This window comes from Delphinus delphis, chromosome 2 (genome assembly GCF_949987515.2).
Source record: "Delphinus delphis chromosome 2, mDelDel1.2, whole genome shotgun sequence".
In the NCBI taxonomy this organism is placed as follows: Eukaryota; Metazoa; Chordata; class Mammalia; order Artiodactyla; family Delphinidae; genus Delphinus; species Delphinus delphis.
The window spans coordinates 68,903,633-68,926,448 of record NC_082684.1 but is presented as its reverse complement, the minus strand read 5'-3'; the positions used below and the strand labels follow the sequence as shown (position 1 = coordinate 68,926,448).

At 36.7% G+C, this 22,816-nt stretch overlaps 1 protein-coding gene across 1 annotated transcript in view; it reads right to left on the bottom strand.

The window, feature by feature from the left end:
• The window catches only part of PRKD1 (protein kinase D1), a 333,970-nt gene that overhangs the window by 14,272 nt on the left and 296,882 nt on the right, over window positions 1–22,816 (bottom strand). The window contains exons 14-16 of the mRNA XM_060004736.1: window positions 9,880–10,041; window positions 9,209–9,307; window positions 8,022–8,289 (exon numbers count right to left, since the gene is read on the bottom strand). Of these exons, the coding sequence (XP_059860719.1) occupies window positions 8,022–8,289; window positions 9,209–9,307; window positions 9,880–10,041 (529 nt within the window). The remainder of the gene's footprint in view (window positions 1–8,021; window positions 8,290–9,208; window positions 9,308–9,879; window positions 10,042–22,816) is intronic.

Sequence of the window (22,816 nt, the reverse complement as noted above, 5' to 3'; positions counted from 1 at the left end):
AAGTTCATTCGGCATTTTCCGTACAATCTTACGGGAAAACCCAAATGAACCTTTTGGCCAACACAATACATAAGCCAATCCATTCACCTCGGCAGAATCGGATATGAACTCTGCAAGTTACAGCTCTTACAGCTCCTTTCACCTCTTCTCTGTCCTCCTTTCCAGTGTGAAAGAAGTTTCACTATTTACACATCCTTTTGCATAATTATAATGAAGTCAGATACGCTTGGTCTAAAGGTTTTCTATAATTTAAAATTAATAAGCAATATGTGGAATAATTTATATATAACTATTATGAACTATAGGATTATAACTCATACCCCCGATAGTCTATAACCTATAACCCTACAACCTGTAACATCAAATTTCTACACCTATGCCCACTCAAAGGAGAATTTTCAAGTGTTAAAAGGATTCTCTCTTCCTATATTCCCTTAATCGCTCAAAATCATGACACACATGTTAGTTTCTTCTTTATTACACGTAACTTTATTACACAAATTTTTGCATTTCCTGGAGTTTCTTTTTTCTTCTTTCATCTTGACATAGGAAGCTTGTCAAGAAGCTTTTTCTTATTTTTTTTTCTTACTATTTTCATGGAAGTCTATATTGAAATACATTCAACATTTGGAACAAATTACACCTCCTGATATTAAATATCTGATAAAGAAAATGATGTGGATACAAAAAAATGTTACGAATGAGAGGAATTTTTAGTTCATCTAAATTTGAATATTGGAAACTTACTAAAAATTTTTTGAGAGCACTGTCAGCTGCCAGGTCTTTCTGGGGATCAGGGCTCCCGAGCAGTGTTTTAGAAGGTGTGCTCCATGGACTACTTACAGTCTCAGAGCAAGATGGCAGTTTACGGGGGTGGAGTCTGGGAATCCCCATTATTAACTCGCTCCTCTGATTAACCGCTGGCATGCCAAAGTTAAAAACTGTCTGCTATACATTTAGAACGAGACAATTACAGGTAGTTTAAAACGAGCCATGATCAAGGAGGTTCTTTGGCAAAATTATTAGTAATCCCCTACCTTGCAAATATTCCTGTGTTCTGACTATTAGGTAGTTTTTCCACTTCCTGTTTCTAAGCTCTACATCCCTGTTACCTTTTTCTTTTTTTTTTTTTTTTTTTTTTTTTGCGGTACGCAGGCCTCTCACTGTTGTGGCCTCTGCCGTTGCGGAGCACAGGCTCCGGACCCGCAGGCTCAGTGGCCATGGCTCACAGGCCCAGCCGTTCCGCGGCATGTGGGATCTTCCCGGACTGGGGCACGAACCTGCACCCCCTGCATCGGCAGGCGGACTCTCAACCACTGCCCTGCTTACCTATTTCTTAAGTTATAGATTGAGTCTTGGTTGCAATTTTCTGGTGTTTTGGCCATGTCCATCCAGGATTCACCCTTATTATGTACTAGATGTGACAAACATGGAGGACAACCTGGCCTATCTCTTGTTATTTTGGAATTGCTAAAAATGCAATGAAAGAAAGGGCATATTGGTACATGATCAAATAAGTTGCAATTCTCTTTAGTTTCATCTGATTATCTAAAAAAAGTTTAAATGACAATGGACTGCCTGTTCCATAAGATGAAGTAAATCTGCCTAATCAAGTAACTATTTGAAAATAGGTGAACAAGTCCTTCCAAGGAACTGAGAAATGTCATAGCCATCCTATGTGCTGAGGACTAAGCTTAACCTAGTATGAGATAAAGCTGGAGGTGAGAGTGAGGCCATGTCTAATTACTGACAGGTAGTAATGGATAAACTGGATGGTCAAATGGCCATCAGACAGTCACAATGATGAAATGAAACAAGATACAACACACTGCCTTAGAATGAACTGAAATGTTCTCAAACTCCTCCTTTTCCATGATTACCTAAAGTCTCCTTTTGTGCAATTATTTGTAATCATATGATTCATTCTGGAGTGTTTTATTGTATACATGCATTTTTATTTAGTTATATATGTATAGCAATATATAATTTATACAAGTATTTAGTTATATATATAACTGTGATTAAATATGTGTTTAGTTACATACATAATTATATGACTGTATGTATAAGTGTAGAACTAAAATATATATATACAGAGAGATCGACTGATCATGTAAAGTGATTGGAAATAGTGTTTAACACATTTAAGGTAATCTAGTTATGTCAATCACTGTGCTAACCACTTTCCAGTGCAATTTCATTTAATACTTAAAGTAATCCAGTGAGTTAGTAACTAGTGTCACTATATTGCAGACAAGAAAACTGAGACCTGAAGGAATAAGTAACTTGGATGAGGTTACCAAGATGCTGAGTGGAGGCAACTCAGGTCTTTATCACAACATGATCCTGTTTCCCTGTCTTTTTAGACATTATTAAAAATTGTGTTGCTACGCTAGCTCTAAGCTAGTGAAAACATATTAAAAATTTAATGTGACAGCATGGCTAAATCCATTAGAAAGGATAATCAAGTGGCTGTCAATGCAATGAGTAAGAGCATCTGCCTTGGAGCAGGCTGACAGGACTTGCACCCTAGCCCCACCCAGGGAAGCCACTTAACCTTCTATGTCTGCAGTACCTCATCTTTAAAATGGAAACAATTATAGTATCTACTCAAAGGTTGGGGACAATTAAATAAGTTCATATATGTAAAGTGTGTAAAGTAGTGCTTGGCTACAGTGCAAAGGTTATAGAAGATTAGTTATTCTTATTTTTTTCTCTCAAAATTTATTTAATTTTACTATTACCATTTTACCTGTAACATTTGCTAAGTTAAATTTTCCCCAATTTTTTTCTCATTTTTCAAGTCATGCTTTAATTCACAAAAAAATCTACTTTTATAACGGACATCTGTTAATGCTTTTGTGTTTGTTTTTAGCCTAGTATCTTTTCCCTGCAGGAACTTCCTCTCTCCAACCTGGAGGGGCTCTCCATCATCCACAGTGCCAATCAGAGCCAGGCTCCTGCAGTGACAATGTGATTGTTCCCAGGGTATTACAGGATTTAAGGGCAGCCAATCAGTGCCCCTTTCAGAGACTCTACAGCTACTGACAGATAATTATGGTTCCATTCTGAGTCATGTACAATGGGTAGCATGTAAGCCTGGAGCTGCTGGGAGATCACTTTGTACCACATGAAAAGCCCACCTGAGAAGGAAGCCATCATAAAATAAAGCAGAGGTAAGAGAGAGAAATGTGACACTTGAACTATAGGATCCAGATGAATGGAGTCCACCTTCTGGACTTCCCTAGTTGTGTGAGTCAATAAATTATCTCTGTCTAACTTAGAGATAAGTTTCTATTATTTGCATGCAAGAGTCCTGATTAACTCACTGATAAATTATTAGTAAGCATATCTCTAATGCCAATACTCAGCTTATTATATTATAATAGCAAGAATAATTAATGAGTTTAAAATATTCCCTATAGGTTGCTAAATAGCAAGACATTAGAAATAAGCACGCTTTGGTGTGCAACAATGTATGCTGTAAAGAATGGAGAGAAACCAATGATTTCAAGTCCAAGCCCTACCACTGTGTGACCTTAGGCAAATTATTGAACCTTTCTGGTTTCTAACATAGAGACTAAATCAAGTTACTTATTAGAGGATTGCTGTGAGGATCAAATGACACAATGATAGCTCAAGCACTTCAATATATAGTATTATATTTTACTGAGTCCATGTCTACACTAACAGAAAAAAAAAAAAAGCACGATAAAGGAATTTTCTCTTCCTGACACATCTACGTACGTTACAAAGACCTTACAACTTTCTTTTATCTTTTGCTTTTTCATGACAAGAAAAAAAGTACAACTAACAATTTTTCTGAAGAACACTTGGGAAATGTGCACATCAGTTTGCATATAATTTCTAAAATTATACAATCAATTCTTGGTTACTCGCCAGAGCAACTGCTTAGCTTAGTGCTCTGCTATCCTTTTCCTAGATCCAAATCCTTGGCTCACCCCACACCTGCGTTCTATAAATGCCTTTCACATCCTTTATCTCTTTCAGTCTCTATTACAACTTCATTATATGGGCAGGAATCATTACCCTGTTTTACAGATGAGAAACTGAAGCTCAGAAAAGGTAAGTGATGGCTAATTAGAATGGCAGGAATACAACATCACAAACTGCTTCACTGCTGATCCTTACCTTTGATTTAGAGTCACTGAGGTGCCTAGATGTTTACTTCCTTGCATCTGGAATTTTAGTGGTTCTGGTGTGGTTTACAGTATCCTGAGACTGAAAATTCACTAATTTCAGTTGTGACCACCCTTGGCCCGATACTAGTTTGCCTGTGTATTCATCAGATCCTACGTGCTTAAAATTATTTGGTACTGGCCCTGTGATAATATCTAATCAGGAAATTATTTGTTCCCAACAAGACAGTGGAATAGAATCTGGGCCAGTAATTACTTTTGTAACACCTCAGCTAATATTATGACATAATTTAATTAGCTTTTCTTTATATTCAATAATACTTCTGTTTGTACACCAGCGGGTAGGTAACTCATTTGCCATCTGAGCTTCATTTAGCAAATAGTACAATTCCTGTGCCTCAAAGGCAAGGATGAGCTAGAAGAAGATACTGAGAAGAGAGGCGAGTTAATCCCCAAACTGATACTTGAGTCATTTAGAAGAAGGAGATTCTACCTGAGCTGGTTTCCACATCACTTTGTCTGAGTGGCAGGGCATTTTTAGTGCTTAGACATCTATAGCCAAGTAAAATGTGTTCTTTCTGGTCAAATATAAATGCCTCTTGAATAATCCCATGTAATTCCCTCTTTGTAAAACGCTGTATCTCTTCCTTTTCTTTCTTCAGTGACTGGCCTAAGTTCCATCTCCCCTGAAAATGCAATTCTGACTAGTCAAGTTCACAGTGATTCTCCCTCCTCTGAACTTGGAGACCTTGATTTTATACCAAGCTAACAATTCAAGGAAATAAATGATCATTTTCCCAAGTTCATATAACTCATCTCCCCAACAAACTTTCAAGGGCATTTTATGAAAACTTGAAGGATATTTTATGTTTTGCCCTTTACATTCATATTACTTATGCATGTATACTGTGGTTTCCCAACAAGAGTTTCTTGAGCTATTGATATCTATGCCTCTGGTTTCTATTACTAGTGATAATTAAACATTCATAATCTATAGCTTCTATCTACACAGAAGGCCAGCATATTTCCAAGAGTGGGCATCATTTGTTCCACTACTGCAAGAAAAAAAATTTTTAATGTGAAGGTTATTTTCTTAATGTCCTATTCTTGCATAATAGGAAAATGTATGACTGGCTTTAGAGATATTTCAGATTTGCACTGTGGTAACAACATCAAGTTATCCTACTGGATTTCTAGATTATAGATATCAAACATACCTTTAACTGTATTTAAGGGTAATGTTCCCTGACAAGGTTAGGTCACAAGGATATTTGATAATTCTCTCCTTTCTGCCTCCTGGATGAGAAAAAGAATTACACTTCCCTTTTTTCTCCTATTGAATTATCCTAAATATTTCATTAATCCTTTGGCTACATGGTAGTTCTTTTTAAGGTCACAGATTCCTTCAAAATATATCCACCTAGCTATGATTTACAACTAATTAAATGATGTTAAAGGTTATTCACAAAATCAAAACTACAATGAGGTATCAACTCACACTCAGAATGGCCATCATCAAAAAGTCTCCAAATAATAAATGCTGGCGAGGTTGTGGACAAAAGGGAACCCTCCTACACTGTTGGTAGGAATGTAAATTGGTGCAGTCACTATGGAAAACAGTGTGGAGGTTCCTCAAAATACCAAAAATAGAGTTCCATATGATCCAGCAATCCCACTCCTGGATGTATACCCAGATAAAACTCTAATTCGAAAAGATACACGCACCCCTATGTTCACAGCAGCACTATTTACAATAGCCAAGACATGGAAGCAACGTAAATGGCCATTGAAAGAGGAACGGATAAAGAAGATGTGGTACATATGTACAATGGAATGTTTCTCAGCCATCAAGAACAATGCAATATTGCCATTTGCAGCAACATGGATGGACCTAGAGATTATCATACTAAGTGAAGTAAGTCAGACAGAGAAAGACAAATACCATATGATATTACTTACATGTGGAATCTAAAATACGATACAAATCAACATATCTACAAAACAAAAACAGACTCACAGATACAGAGAACAGACTTGTAGTTGCCAAGGAGGGGAGGGGAGGGAAGGAATGATGGGCGTTTTGGACTAGCAGAGGCAGAGAATTATATATAGGATGGATAAACAATAAGGTCCTACTGTATAGCACAGGGGGCTATATTCAATATCCTGTGACAAACCATAATGGAAAAGAATATAAAAATGTATATATATATAATGTGATATATATAGATATATAATGTGTATATAGATATATAATGTGTGTGTATATATATAAATATATATGTATAGCTGAGTCACTTTGCTGTACAGAGGAAATTAACACAACATTGTAAATCAGCTATACTTCAATACAATTTTTTTAAAAAGGTTGCTGCCAATAGTAACTCAAAGCTCTGATAATTGATGGATCGTGCCATTTAATATGAATGTAGTCTAAGAACTAATTGTCCAAGCAAGTTATACATGCTCTTTTCCAATTTCTGCACCATGACGTGCAATAACAGGTATCAAATAGATGTTTATCTATGAATGTATTTGCCTCTTTAAGTGGTGGAAAATCTCAACAAACTTAGAGCTAGATGTTGCCTGAAAACTAAAAAGGAAGCAGGACCAGTGGTTACAGAATGTACGCTCAGAACATCTGGGTATAAATTCTGGCTCTGCCACTTACTAGCTTTGTGATTTTGCCAAGTGGTTCACTTCTTTTGATTCAGTGTTCTCACTTGAAATATAGATATAATAGTTAAACCTATCTTCACATTTTGTGTGTGTGTGTGTGTGTGTGATTTAAATAAACTCCAAAGCACGTTCATGAGGAACTGCTTTCTCTCTTTTTTTTTTTTTTACGGTACGCGGGCCTCTCACTGCTGTGGCCTCTCCCGTTGCGGAGCACAGGCTCCGGACGCGCAGGCTCAGCGGCCATGGCTCACGGGCCCAGCCGCTCCGTGGCATGTGGGATCTTCCCGGACTGGGGCATGAACCCGTGTCCCCTGCATCGGCAGGCGGACTCTCAACCACTGCGCCACCAGGGAAGCCCAGGAACTTCTTTCTGAAGCATGCAGTGAGCCATTTTCACTGCCCTGACTGCCCCACCACTTCTTTTAAAACTATCTATCACTCTTCCTTTAAGAAGGAATTAAAACTATCTATCATTCTTCCTGTAAGAAGGAATTAAAACTATCTACCACTCTTCCTTTAAGAAGGAAACATTTATTAAGAAGAATTTAATTTTAAATAATGCAACACTGCCAAGGTAATCTATCCTAAAAAAAAACCATCAGAGATACATATAAGAAATTATACATGAAGGTTATCTAACACTGAACAAATAGAAATAACCTAAAAATATAATAGCGGGGAATATGTATAAAATATTATACATGCTCTAATGTCACATATAGGAAAACAGTAAACAAAGAATGCGGTATACTAATATATGTAATGTGACAATTAAAATATCAATCTCATAAGGTTCTTGTGCCCATAATAAGTTAAAAGTGCTTAACACAGAAATAGGCATATAGTAAATAAAAGAGTACTGTTAGTAAAGATCAAGTATTACCATTATATCAATGTGTAAACATTTATAAGTTCTAAGGAAATACACCAAATATTAACAGTTTCTCTTTATTTCATTTACCTTTTAATGTGTATTTCTCAATTTCTCTATAACACATATACTTTTTACCAGTAGATATTTTTGTCTCCATTTCCTTTACTGCTCCATCCACCTCAATAAATTTGTGCCCCTGCCTTAGTGGGCAATTTGCAATAAGCATTTATCAATTTAAAAATTCACAACTGAATTAATAATATAACACAATGATTAAATCATTATCACTTTTGAATGGAAGATATTACCTTCATGAGAGATTTCCTTCCAGGGATTTGGTGGATACATGAAAGCTGCATTCTGGATTTGGTCGTGGATGTCCTCATCTTCATTAAATGGGAATGTGCCACTTAGGCTTACATAGATGATGACCCCAACAGACCACATGTCTAGAGAGCGATTATAGCCCTTGTTCCTTAGAACCTCAGGAGCCAGGTAAGCTGGGGTACCCACCACTGACCTCCGGAAAGACTTCTCTCCAATGATCCGGGCAAAACCAAAATCACAAAGTTTCACCTGTTGATAATAATGGTTTGGAGATATAGTAAGGTCACAAACTGTGTGTCTTAGTCCACAACTGCTAAAAAACAACTATAATATTTTACATACATTGTATGGATTTCTCACGGTAGAATAGCTATTTTCCATTTTATGTACTTGAAGATAGTGGTTTAGGTACTGATACAAAAGTATGCTTTTATTCATAAAAATATCATCTAAACATTCTCCTTCCCTCCTCCGTAAAACCAGAGATAAATGTGAAAATATGTATACACAGAAGTGGGTAATAGTGTTTTACCAGGCAGGAAAACATCATGCAAACTGATGGATTTAACTCAAGGGCTTATTATAAGGAAAGGTTGAAGGATAAGCACAAGGACGCATCATGCCATCCACAATATTCCTCAAAATTAGCTCTGTACGGACACCTAGCCAGGACCTGAGGGTATCAGGGAGCCAGGGCAGAACAGCCACCTCAGTCACTTCAGATATGACAGTTCCTGGGAAGAGATACAGTTGTTTTGCATCCCCTGAGTTGAGGAAAAGAAGAAACTTTTCTCCTTGCCCCTGAGAACAACACTGAACTGCAATATCTTGCCTAACATTAGAGAGCTGGTAGCATCCCTGGGACTCTTAAGTGTTTCCCTCTTAGGCCAGTGCTCCCAGCATTGACCTAGTGCTGCCAGTTCTCCAGGATGTCCACACGACAGAAGCAGAAGCACAATGAGAGGCTCAGTGTGCATTATTAAGGCAGGCTGAGCTGAGATGCAGAGCGACAAAGCTGCAGTCCCCACAATATAAGAAGGGTAACAAATGGATGAAAACAGGCAGGTGAGACTTGAAACAAAGGTTTTGAGGAGAAAGGGTGACAGAATGCTGCAGGGGAACCAGTGACTGTCGGCTGGCTTTTTTGCTGAGAGGCTTTCATACTTGCCTGAGGGAAAGGATCAGCTGATGCTAGCAACACGTTTTCTGGTTTGAGGTCACAGTGAACAATATTTTTAAAGTGCAGATGACGCAAAGCTACAAGTATCTATAAAGGAAAAAAATCATCAAAATCATTTTATTTTAGTCTAAAAGTTTATTTCAAAATGTTTTCTACTAGGACATAAATTTAGAGGGTCAAGAGAAACCTCAAAATGAATGGTTGAGTTTCTTTATACTCCAGATCCTGAAATGAGCTAGATTAATTAACACAGCAGGTTTCTAAGGAAACTTTAATGGAAAAAGTATCATATTATGGTATCCATACAGCAACCAAAACAGGTGTAGATAAAAGAATTCAATGATATCTAACAAGGATACATATTCCTGAATATTTTCAAAGAATGAGGACTCAGTCACTGTGCATTTTAAAATTTCATGAGTAGTTTTAATACATGAGCCTGCACACACATTATTCATTTGGTACGTATCCTGAACTCTGGATGCTACAGATATAAATTAGAGAATACAATAAGCCACTGCAACTTTTTTTTTAAGTGTAGTTTAGACTGGGGAGGTAGGGACTAAACAACAAGGGTAGAAAGCTCTAGGTAAACAGTGATAACATTTGATATTAGATATTACCTTTTTTTTTTTTTCTGACTCTAATTGATTTCTTACCTGAGTAATTAAAAACTTCGTTATGTGCTCTGGCAACCTGCCCTTTTCACTTGACAAGATCATCTCCAGCATGTCTCCATGGAGTTTTTCCATAACAACAAACACTCTTTCAGGCGTCTCAAACATACACTCCAAATTTACAACACCAGGGTGATGAAGGTTCTATTAAAGATAAATAAAGCACTTGAAGAAAATGAGTTTTTTGATACTGTTTGGCAAGCTCACTGATTATACAAAACTGTTCACGTTTAAAGCTGTGGAGAAACCCACACTTAAGATTTTTAACACCTCTAAATTCCACATGTGCTGCCTTATATTTTTGAAATTCTAATGTCTCCAAAAAATACATCTTTACTTTCTGTGCATAGTGAATTTTTTTTTTTTCTATGCTACAAATCCAAGTTCCAGCACAGTGAATTGCTAATTAGGTTTTAATTAGAATACCATACTGAGAAATCTGTAATTTCTTAGGATCATCTCCAATATTAAGCATACTGTCCTAAATAAGTTTACTAGGCCATCTCTACACACTTCATAGAAATTTAAGGTAGACAAGATGAAGTATGTTCATGGAGTGCACCTGACTGCACTGATGAAGCATATTAGTGAAAACCTTTTGGCACTGCTCTGCTCTTGGAGGCTGCTCTCGTTTGCTCCAGAAGCTCTTACACAGAGTAAAGACCCCCATGAAAACAGAAAAGAAATGATTATTGAGCCCTGTTTTGTTCAGGACACCATGCCATGTGGTAGTGCTGCATGGTTCTCAAGCACTCAATAAATATTTCCACAATAAAGTAATGGCCAATAATGATAGGCTGAACTTGGCTTGACAGGTTGTCACACATGTCAAGTAAAGTTACTTTTAACATTAGATGGGCCCTTGTAATGATGCTTAAGTCTGAATGTTGGTCTGGGGTCATCAACAAAAGCCTTTGATCATTTGACTTTTAATATTTTTTTATGCACATGACAACAAAAAATCCTAACATTAAAAGAACTATTACATATTCCACGTATATTTCAATGAAAAATGGGGAAAAAAATCATCACGAATAAAAACTACCAAAAGAAAAAAATAGGGACTAACTTTAATGTGCTAACAGCTGAACAGGCAGAAGAAATTGCATCCTTTATTCTAGGGGAAAAAAAATCTCAGCGAGCAATAAAATTAAATGTAAAATGAAAATTCCACAAATTATTGGAAACCTGAAATGGTTCACTCTTCAGACCTCACAGACAGATGCTGGGTGGTGAGCAGTAGAGGGCATGTGGGTGAATCTGCACTGTCATTGTCTTCCATGCTACTCATCGGCACAGAGAGCCTGGCATCAACTCAACATGGAGCTACGGCTGTGGCTGGCAGTAGCTCCCGTGATGATAACCTGTCTCTCTGGGTGCCCTTCCACTACTTTGGCAATTGTGATCTCCACCTCAGACATCTGATGGGTCTTTCTGATTCTGAGGCCTTGGGGCCCAATCATGCAGTATAATGTGGTCATGGTATAGCAAGGTACTGAATGTGGTCTGAGAGATGCCTGCACACCTACCCAATGGCCATTCACCTCTCGAGGGCTGGAGTGATTATTCTTGAAACTGTCAAATCTGGCTACTAGATCTGGCCTAGATAGACTAGGCCCCCCAGAGTTATTCTCTCCTGGTCAGAGCTCAAGTACATGGGACAACTGTGGGATTAACAAAGCTCACACTGTCACTACTCTTAAATTTCTTTGTCCCGACTGCCTACCAATAGGACCAGATAGCTGGTTGGCTTTGACCACTGTGGGAGTGCCAGATCCTTAGGTGGGAGACTCTAATTAATGACTCCATATATCTGTTCGATACGCAGTATGGAAGACCAGTGACAGCATGGTTCATACCTGAACCTGTGCCCAGGCTGTCACAACAACTAGACAGACCACCAGCCTCTGGGTACCCAAGCATCTCAGCTGTCCTCTTTTAAATCAGTGATCACAGAAGAAGCTTTAAGGATGACATGAGAGTCCTGCCAGAGTCATGATTCTCCCAGGACAAGTCCACTATGAGATGTGATAAGTATACCTTCCTCTTCTGAGTATCTTCTTAACTGATTCTTTCTTCTATTTACTCTAACTTTAAGCACTCAAGCAGTGTTCTTGGGAGTTTGGCTTCTTTAATTGGCCAAGGCCTTGTCTAGGTGGGGAGTGGGAAAAATGAATAGGAAAGGAGCAGAACAACAGAAGTAGGCAGCAAAGCAAGCAGGTCCCTTGTGTTTAGACAGAGGAAAACCTAGAGCGTGAAGGAGAAGAGGAAAGTTAAGGGAGTGAGACCTCCAGGACCCAAGGAGGGCAGGGGAGGACAAAAGTGGTGTGGTAGTGGCTCAGCCTGCTGCTTCTGCTGCCCTTGTCGTAGGCCGTGAAGGTTGGGGGTAGAGTCAGAAGATGACCAGGAATCTCTCCTACCTAAATTATTCGAATATATGCACAATGTCAACCCTCATGCGCCTCTACTTGTATTTTTCTAAGCATATGAGTTCCTAGTGGTACTTAAGTCCTCCAGTCAGTATACTCCTTTTTCCTTTCCACCACTCAACAAGAAGACTTGAGAGGCCCCTATTCAGAAGGTAGGACTTTAACATGTCCTTATCTAATTGGTATATTCCCAAAATGTTCTAGGCCAAAAGTATGGAATAGACTAATGAGATTGTTTACTGTCAATTATTTTGTGCCATGTTCCCTGTAGACTCTGAAGGACTGTACAACTCTCCTTTAACAGCATCTTTATGAAAAGGATAAGGGAAAATTTTTCTATTTCTCGATAAAGGACTTCGAATATAGTTAGGGATATATTTTAGAAAAAAGTATAGGACTTTGAATATAGTTAGGTATATATTTTAGAAAAAAGTATAGTCAATGAATGCATTGAACTAAAGGTCATGTATACACCACTGGTAAAAAAAAATGTCTTAGAAAGGTTTAAACTCATATGTTCATTGCAATCGGCCCTTGGTCTTTTACCAAAACCTTTATGTTTTATAGGTTTGCTAAAGAATACATTGAGTGGTAGCTGAAAAATCTTTCCAATAGCAAAATGACTTCATTTTTTCTGTATAGCTGATATACAATAAGTTGAAAGTTTTTTGGGTTTATTATGTATGGTTGAGACAAGGCCATCATAGATGCCTACTCAAGACCCGTATTTTTTTTGCACTGAACCAAATGACCAAACTTGTTTTTACATTTGACAATAACAAAAGAAAATGGAATATAAAGAATCATGCCTTCATCATCCAAATTCTCTTTACTATACTGATGAGAAGCATTTATTTAGCCTAGAGAAGATAATATTTGAAGACTAGAGATAGAAAAAAAAATTAAAGTCACTATTTTCTATCATGTATGATTCATATTATCTTTTTAATACCTTAAGATCAACTCTAAGATGAGCTTTAATCAAAGTAGTTGATGTGACTTGTTCACAATTTTAATTTTGTATATAAAATATGAAATAGCTTTTCAACATTTTCCTTCTGAAGTCTAAAGTAACTTAATTAACTTAAAAATGGTTTGATGACTGTAACATCAACTGTGGAATAGTAGAGTTCAGAAAGAATTTTTGCTAACTTCTCAGGCCTAGCTCAGGGATTTGGATAATAAATTTCATGGCAGAGTAAGCTACTACAGGACTTTCTGACCATCTGTTTGTTGCATTTAAGTAATTTAATTTTCAGGAAATGAAACATTTGGTCAAATATAGGAAAGAATAGTGTCTATTCACACATTACAGATTGATGACATATCCATGGGGTGAATATAAGTTGTTTCAAAGACTCGGAGGAAATGCCATTTGGAGATCAAGACAAAAATTCTCCTGACTCAAATTGCAAAGAGAATTCTCATGTAATTAATGGAAACTAGTCACTAAAAGCAAAGGATTTTATAAAAGCAGCAATATTTTATAAAAACATTTAATTAAAAATTTTAGTTTATGCGTACCTTCTATTTTATGTTACTTTTTTTTGGATTTGTATTAAGTAATATTTAATTTGTACTTAAAATCTTTGATTCTAATAGTTTTGCTTTATTGTAAATCTAGCATTGCAAATTCATTCTATATATTTAGCTGTGAAACATTAATGTCATGTGTTCCCCTTCTTCTACCTTCAGGATTATTATACTCAAACATATGAGAGGTAGGAAAGAGAAAAATTAGAATCAATGTATCTTTTCAACAGGTTATTTAGGATTCAGCCTTAATGTGGGAACTTCTGACTACTTTTCTATCAAACAACTAAGTTGTTTAGGTCATACTGGGACAGAAAGAAAGAAACTTCAAAGTGAAGAATCCAGGATCTAAATTCTAAATAGCATGCAGAGCAGACAGAAGAATATACCACAGCACAGTGGTGCACAGCAATGCGGGTGGGGAAGAGAGGTACCTTTCTCGGAGGCACAGCACCATGGCAATGGCTTTGTTGATTCTCATTCCCGGATTGAGGGATAAACGTACCATCTTATGAATTTTCTAAACACAGTCTCTTACAATTTATGCTTCATTTACTGGTCCTAGAAGTCATAATCACCTAATGCCTTATGAAGGGGACACAGTGTGTAATAGTACCTTGATAAATGCTGAAAAGTCATCGTGTAGAGAGCAGATAATTATAAAAAGACTTGCGAAAGATAATACCCAAATTGATACAGTAAACTCAGCTATCTCTCCTAAATTCTCTCTTTAGTTTGATAACTAGAAATTTAAAGTAAGTGGCAGAAAAGAAAATTTCCTTCTGTGTTTCACCTAAAGGAGGCTACATTAGGCTAAGTATGAACTGCCACAAACTTGCACCTTCTAATTTGTCCTCCCCTGTCTTCCCTTGTGCTGTATTTTTAAACTTCAATGATGGCAGAGGTGCCTCTACTGTGAAGTCAACAGGTGAGGGCTGTGTTACACCATGTGAGAGCCCTCCTGATATAACATGAGGATGGAGATCGTTTGGTTGTTGCATATGAATGTATCCCTATTTCATGTTCCGTTGGCAAAAAGCCTACAATTAAAATAGGCTCATACTCTAGTGGTTATCTTTTTGGAGGTAGCATTTTTTGGGGAAATTTCACCTGTAAAATTTTAGAAATGCACATTAATAACCTAGAACCAAATAAAGCTAACATATACTGTCAGAGGAATAAATGCACCGATATTACTTCAATAAGACCAGATGTAACAATCCACCCTCCTGTGAATAGGTATCACTGGCTGACATTTAGATCAATGGGGCCACAACCAAATTTAACCTATTAGACTCTGAGAACTCACAAGTGACCAGATCATTCCTGGTAAAAATTGTCTGCCTATACCATCCATCAGAACTGGAGTGTAATGTTACTTTTTTTGTATGGCACTAATTAGCTCAGATTGACCCTGGTTTAAATAGTTCAAAATTTTGTGGAAGAAATAAGTTGAAGCATCTCCATTGACTGCTAATGACAATACATATATTGTGTCTGGATATCAAGAAAGGGAGTCAACTTTTAGGTGGCTGGATTATAATGCGAAATTTACCATTATTTCATCTTAAGTTAGCTGTAAGTCCTCTGCATTCTATTAAGTAACAGTGGCGCATGAAAATTTTTTTTAAAGGACCAGTTCAGTATTTGCATGGAAGAAAAAAAATCAGGTGACACCTGATATAAAACTTCTGTATTCACATATATCCATAAATCTATATACAACCCTCTCAGTCATTCTGCACTTCATCTCTTCTGGAAATGCTTTAATCTAGCTTTAGATTCCAGGGCTGTGCAGACACATGATAGATAGAATGAGTCCTCTCCTTTCCTTATAAAAGGAGAAGAGACCGAATGCAGAGGGAGGAGTATGTAAAAAATACACTTAAAAAACCTTCCATCATCTCTCATGTTTCTAGCCTTTCTTGACTTTTCAGTAGGTAGAAACAGTATAAAAATATGTGATATTTTCTACTCATCACCAGGAAACTTTCAGGTTAGAGGTATGAATGAGAAATTTAAAAAGCAAAATCTAGATTCCTAAGCCCACCATCTAGAGTCATACACACACTGAGGTTTCACTGGCATTGATGTTTGTATATGGGTGAAATTGTTACTATAATTTTTGGTGGTCGAGGGAGTGATTTCTATCAAAAGAAAGACCCTTACACAGCAAGGATCCTGCATGCATCCTAGTATCTATCCCCTAGCCCCCAACAAAGGCCGGAGTTCCAAGTTGAATTTAGGCAAAAGGACGTAATATTTGAGAACAAGCAGCAAAGGCTTCAAAGGCAGAAAATTAATAACTGATTGTTACCTTTTAAAAAAAATCAGTGTTAGTAAACATTCTACCCATAAAGTGTGACCCCATTTCCTCTATGCCATTACTGTTTGTTTTTAGCGGAAAGGCAAGAATTAAAAGAATGGCATGTTAAAATAAGGAAATTGGGATTTGTAGGTCAAGGTGTGTTTACTGTACATAAAAGTTAAAAAATGGATCAAATATCTGGATATTTTTTTCTATTTGCTACAAACGCATGGCAATGAAGACAACATCTGGAAAACTTTTTTATTTCCTGTTAACCTGCCTGATTGGAAACATGAACACATGAATCCCATCTTACCTTGATGTTAGATTTAAAGTGTAACTTTTAATAATTCATATCACTGTAGCCCAGTTACTATATTTAAATGTCAGCACCCCAGAAAGCATAACATTCTATTATAAGGTTAAATGACCTGTGTAGACACATAATCTCTCTGATGTCTTAAGTACTGGATATTGGGAACTGGAGTGACCATGTAAAGTCTACTGTACAGGGTTAGAAGACAGAACATTATGTGCAAAAAGGTCAGTTTGTGATATCTTACATTTGTGTAAGGGTTCTGTGGCACTTAACTGGCATATTATCAAAATTAAATAAGTTCTTAATTATGTGGCATCTCAGGATCTTTAATAAGTGAAAGACTATTCACTTCCAAGATGTAGATGACCTGGCTGTAGTACACAATATTTTCTTAACTGTCTTCATGAGAACATCTTAACCCCCACCCTCTTCCGTGAAGGAACTCAAAAGACATGATCTTCCAAAAATATGTTGGGAAACATTGATTTAAAAAACACTTTATAGGAACTTCCCTGGTGGTCCAGTGGCTAAGACTCCACGCTCCCAATGCAGGGGGCCCAGGTTTGATCCCTGGTCAGGGAACTAGATCCCACATGTCGCATCTAAGAGTTGCCCCAACTACAGATTCTGCATGCTGCAACTAAAGATCCTGCATGCTACAACAAAGGATCCTGTGTGTCGCAACTAAGACCCAGCGCAGCAAAATAAATAAATACATAAATAAATATATTTTTTTAAAAATAAATAAATATAAAACATCTTATATATTATTTAATTTAATCCCCCCAAAACATTCCTGTGAAGAAGCAAGCACACCAAGTCAGATGAATTCTAAGCCATAATTAAGGAAACAAAAAGAGGGTTGCCAAAAAATGGAAAAGCTTTGACTGGAACCTGACCTTCTGACACTAAGTTTTCACTATGACTAACTTCTTAGGGAACACAATACCTATTCAGAAAATTTTCTAAGTTTGTTTTCTTTTCCTTATAATAGATCTTTGTTTTATTTTTCCCTCTATCTTAGATATATATACACATAATCTGTGGGCTTTATTTATTGGAACGTGCAGAAGATAACAAGATTACTTTAGAGCTGCAGAACATGTCTTCAGAAGAAACAATTTCACTAAAATTCTTCAGTAATATAAAAAAGAAAAATATTTGAAGAAATATGATGAACATGTAAGATGAAACAAAAGAAGTATAAACTAACCTCTCAGTACACACAAAAGAGAAAGAACTCAAATTTTGCATATTTTTTCTAGAGAAAGAAAAGTTGACTCTTTCATGATTTAAGTAAAATCACCAGTTTGTGCAAATTTTCATTTTCCCACTCGTATTTAGCAATATTATTCTCTGGTTTTCTATCATGATTACCTCTTTTCCACCTACTCTTGATCGTCTTTTTTGACTAAGAGAACAAAGCCAGGTATTTACAAGATGTATATTTAATCTTGTTCTGTGGATAAATTACCATGTTTTTTGTTGTTGTTTGTTTGTTTGTTTTTTTGCGGTGCACGGGCCTCTCACTGCTGTGGCCTCCCCCGTTGCGGAGCACAGGCTCCGGACGCGCAGGCCCAGCCGCTCCGCAGCATGTGGGATGCTCCCGGACCGGGGCACGAACCCGCGTCCCCTGCATCGGCAGGCGGACTCTCAACCACTGCGCCACCAGGGAAGCCCAAATTACCATGTTTTGTAGTCAAAAAGGAATGCATGCATGTGCAGTTGGGGTAAATTCTGGACAAAAGATACAATGAGACCAAAAAACCCATCTGCCACTTTTGAAGAGCTAGGAGCAAAAGCAGGGGGTAGGGAGCAAAAGCAGGGTACTGTGCATGCCCTCTGCACACAACACTACCTAAGGGGTGGCAAATCACCTACACACCCCTCTGGCCAAACACTGGATACATCCCTACCCTCACCCCATATAAGGAACAAACTCGCACCCGCCTTGGGGAGCGAGCAAGGGAAACTGTTGCTTGTTTTCATTCCCCCCTGCTGCAGCAGGGGTCCCAAATAAATCCTTGCCTAAAACAACAAAAAAAAAGGAATTAAGGTAAGGAATACTTTATTGTCTTATTGGCATGCTCTGTGATTCTGTATCCCTCTGTTTCCTTGAGCTGTGGCTAAATAATTTGTTCAACAAATATTTACTGAGTGTCTACCAGGGGTAAGGCATATGTTAATGTATATATGTTCAGCTTTACCCCAGGATTTGAGTCAACTGTCTTCTCTGTTACAATGAAATTATGTGTCTCTATGTTCTCTATTTAGGAAATTCTCAATATCAAGTTATTTGAACTTGTTCCTAGGAGCTAGATTTACAACTTAGTGGTGGCAATACTAGTAGTATAAGTTTGGAATCTTTACTATATGCTAGGCACTAAGAATTTCACAAAATTATCACACTCAATTCTTATAACATCTGTTCAAGGTTTCTGGATAAGGAAAGTGAGAGTCAGAGAAGTTAAGTAACTTATCCAAGCTCTTAAGACTCTTAAGCCTGATGTGAGAACCCAGGCAGTCTAACCCCAGAACTTAGGCTCTCTAAACTCTATGTTATCCATTGCCTCAATGCTTTCCTTGGACTCAAATCCATTTAGGACCTGTCCTGCCTGTTCTAACTAGTATGCTTCAGGGGCCACGCTACTTAAGCCTCCTCACTTTGCTCTCAGAGTGCATTTGAGCATGTTGTCTGGATTTCTGAATGCTGCCTTGTCAGTCTTCTCACTGCAGTGTCCTCTGTACCTGTTATGACATCCACCTTGACAATTTGGATTCCTCGCCTTCCTAGCTGGAAGAACGTCTTCCTTACAGCTTATTCTGTTTTTAAGCTCCTGTACCGCCACCGTGTTGTTCTGTGTTACCAGATCCCCTCCTGATCTTGAGGTTCCATTGCCTTTAAAGGTATCACTCTGACATGTTCTCTGATTTCTTTTGCACCTGATGCCCAATTTTTTCCCCCAGGTCTAAGCTTCTGAGACAGCTGTAACATCTGGAACAATGAGCAGTCACTCTACAAACTCTTCCTCCTCATAAAACATCATAGTTTTCTAATTAGAGCCTAAAATGTAATTATTTATTTATACAAGAACGGGGGCATTTTGAATGTCACAACTAGCTGAAAATAGCTTCTAAGAAAGTTTTCTTACCTTTAAACTTTTTTCTCTATAATAATTTTGGGGATGCCCAAATACTGATCTGATCATAACAATTTCTTTTTCAAAATATTTCAATAATTCACAAACACCAAAGCATAATAAAATCCAGTTGACTTGGCACAATATCTAAGGTTCTCTATGAACTCACATGAAAGCCATTTCCCAGTCTTACCTAAGCGTACTCTGTCCTTTCACAGCAGTCTCTAAACTATGGTAGGCATACTTTTGGGGTACCAGAAGATTTTAAAGATATGTGAGCAGAGGGATAGTTTTAAGAAAATGTGCCTTTTTTACATTTGTGTCTCTACTGCTTGGAACTATACTTTGAATGAATGAATGAATCTTAACAGTCTATAAATATTCTTCTAATACAGATCTATTTGAGAAAATCCCCACAGTCTTCAAATTCTCCAACCCCAAGTTGCCTTTCAGAATAATTTTTCTTCCACTTTCCAAAAGGAAGGCATGCTTCTCACACATTCCAAATATTACTAGGGTACCTTGCCATGGGGAAGGAAATTGGGAGAAAAATAAAAGGAAAATTTGAAACATTGTGTTGATATGAAGTGAATGACCCTAATAACTTGGAAATCAGTTCTTTTGCAACTTAGTTTCTAATTCATGCTTTCACCAAAATTAGAGAAGCATTTAATAGATTTATTAACAGAGAGAGAATTAAAAGAGAGAGGATGAATTTCGAAGATAAATCACTGGGATAGTTTTGTCTTGTTTTGGGAGGGCTTACAGCTGGGCTCCTACAATTTAGAAAAACAAAGTTGTTGCTGAACTCTGTTTAACTCAAACAATAAGTAATAATCACCCACCAATTTATGAACTAAATTTTAAAAAATCTCATTAAATAATGTATTTTCAGCAACATTTCATTTTTTGTTTAACAAACATAGATCAAAATTTTTAGAATATTTATCTTTGCTGGATAAAGCGTTTACTAATAATAACTGTAATGATAAATTCATCCAGGAGAATGCTTTAAACATTTAGTGTTGTAATCAAGAAATTTAAAAATATATACTTATGTTTACTGCAAATAAGTATGAAAGGGGGACCAGTAAAAGACTTTTAAGTATAAAAATACATTACACTGGAATACAGTTCTGTGGGAAAAGTGTTACGTAGTCAAAGAAAACAAGGAATGCTGTAAAATAAACTATTGCTTAAAAAGCCTATGCATGTATGTTTTAAATGATTGTTAAAAAATATCAAATGTTTCTGATATTTAGATTCTAATGAGTATATTTAAATAAGTTATATAGCAGCTCATTTTCAAATATCAATATTTTCAGTACAGTACAAAATTATAATTCGTTAAACTTCTGACAAAACAGTTCTGTCAACTTAAAAATACACAAGCAGAAATAAAGGTTTCTAGAATTCTTTCTGAGGACACATGAAATGGTTTGAAGCCACTCTTTTAAAATGATCTAGTTTTCTAATTACATTTCATAGTATATTTATTTTATTAAGGTGGCCCCTCAGCCTAATGACCCTTTCCAACATTTCTTTGGTTACCAAAAGGCAGTGAATCTTTCAAGATTTCGCCAATGCTATATTTCTCTTTGAAGTAATCCTTCATTCCAATGTCCTGACCTCTGTCATAATCCATGACTCTTTTTTTTTAACATCTTTATTGGAGTATAATTGCTATACATTTTTGGGTTAGTTGCTGCTGTATAACAAAGTGAATCAGCTATAAGTATATGATATTTCCACAGCTATCCTGACTTGTAGCTACTTGTATCTATCTGCTCAAATAGATGATAAACATCCTAAAAGGTTTCATTCATTGTTATATGACCCAGAGGCCCAGTAAATCGCTTTGTATCAAAGAAGGAAGTGCTTCAGGGTACTGCTGAATGACTTAATATTTTTATTAATTGAAGGTAAAGGATACTAGGCTTAGAAACTGGAAGAATGATGGCAAAATAGACAAAATTAGGCAAAGAATAACTTGCAGGGAAAGACATTAGGAATAATCGTTTGGTTTTCAGCTGGTTGGTTTGGGTAAGACTGGCACAGCAAAGTGGAGATGTCCTAAGGTCAGAAACAGGAGACTGAAGTGTCTGTGAAAGAACGGAGCTCAAGAGATAAATTAAGGAATGACCTGTGAAGAGATGACAGACAACTCTCTTAAAGTGGATGAGCTCACTCTGGGAATGAGTTCCAGATTAGCATACGTCATTTAGACGAACAGAAGAAGTTCAAGAAGAAGGATGGAGCTAGCAGGGAAGGTGAAACGGGGCCTGATAAGTGCAGGGATGAAGTGAGGAGTGAGATTTAAAAAGGAGCAAATGATCAATGCTGTTGAAGGACTGAGACTAGTCAACTAGGGTAAAGACTAAAATATAGCCAAAGGGTGATAGGTGGGCAGAGGTAGAAGACCAAAGGGCCTTGTATTTTAAGAAAGGTGTGGAAATCAAAGAAAGGAATTTATGAATAAGAATGGAAAGTAGCATAGAGCAGAAATCTGAAGTGTGGCAATATAAAACGTGCTGCAGTTATGAGAGGTGGCAGACATATCGAGCTCACAGTTTGTTATTGCTGTTATTTTGTTTTAAAGTTAAAATGGGAAGAGGACTGCCACACAACAGAGAAATAAGAATGATGGGGGAATTTCAGGAGATAAGTGCAAGGGGATACACTGAATTGATGGCCTGTAAAATTCTTACATATTGTTTCCTACATTTTGTATTCAGCATCTTTACAATTCCAAAATGCTTTAATATACTGTATTATAAACAGAAGCTCTAGTATTGTTCCTTAGATAGATAAGTTGATATTTAAGATAAAGAGGAAAAATAATAGTAAATCAATTAGAATTAAATTCAAAATAGTAAATCAATTGAATATATAGAATTATATTCAAATCAGATAGAATATAATATTCATTCATATATTATATTCAATAATAGTAAATCAATTAAAAATAATAGTAAATCAATTAAGTATTATCCTAAAGCTTTTTATGCATTGTGATACTATGTTAGAAAATAAAAATTAATTTAGACCAAACAAGCCTGTGTTGATAAATTATATTAAATATATCACGCCCACATCACTTATTTTAGATTTTAAGTTTCTAAGCCTTATAAAATGTAATTGCACCTCCTTGTAAAAGTCAGTTTTCTGTGACACCCTTAATAATCGTAAA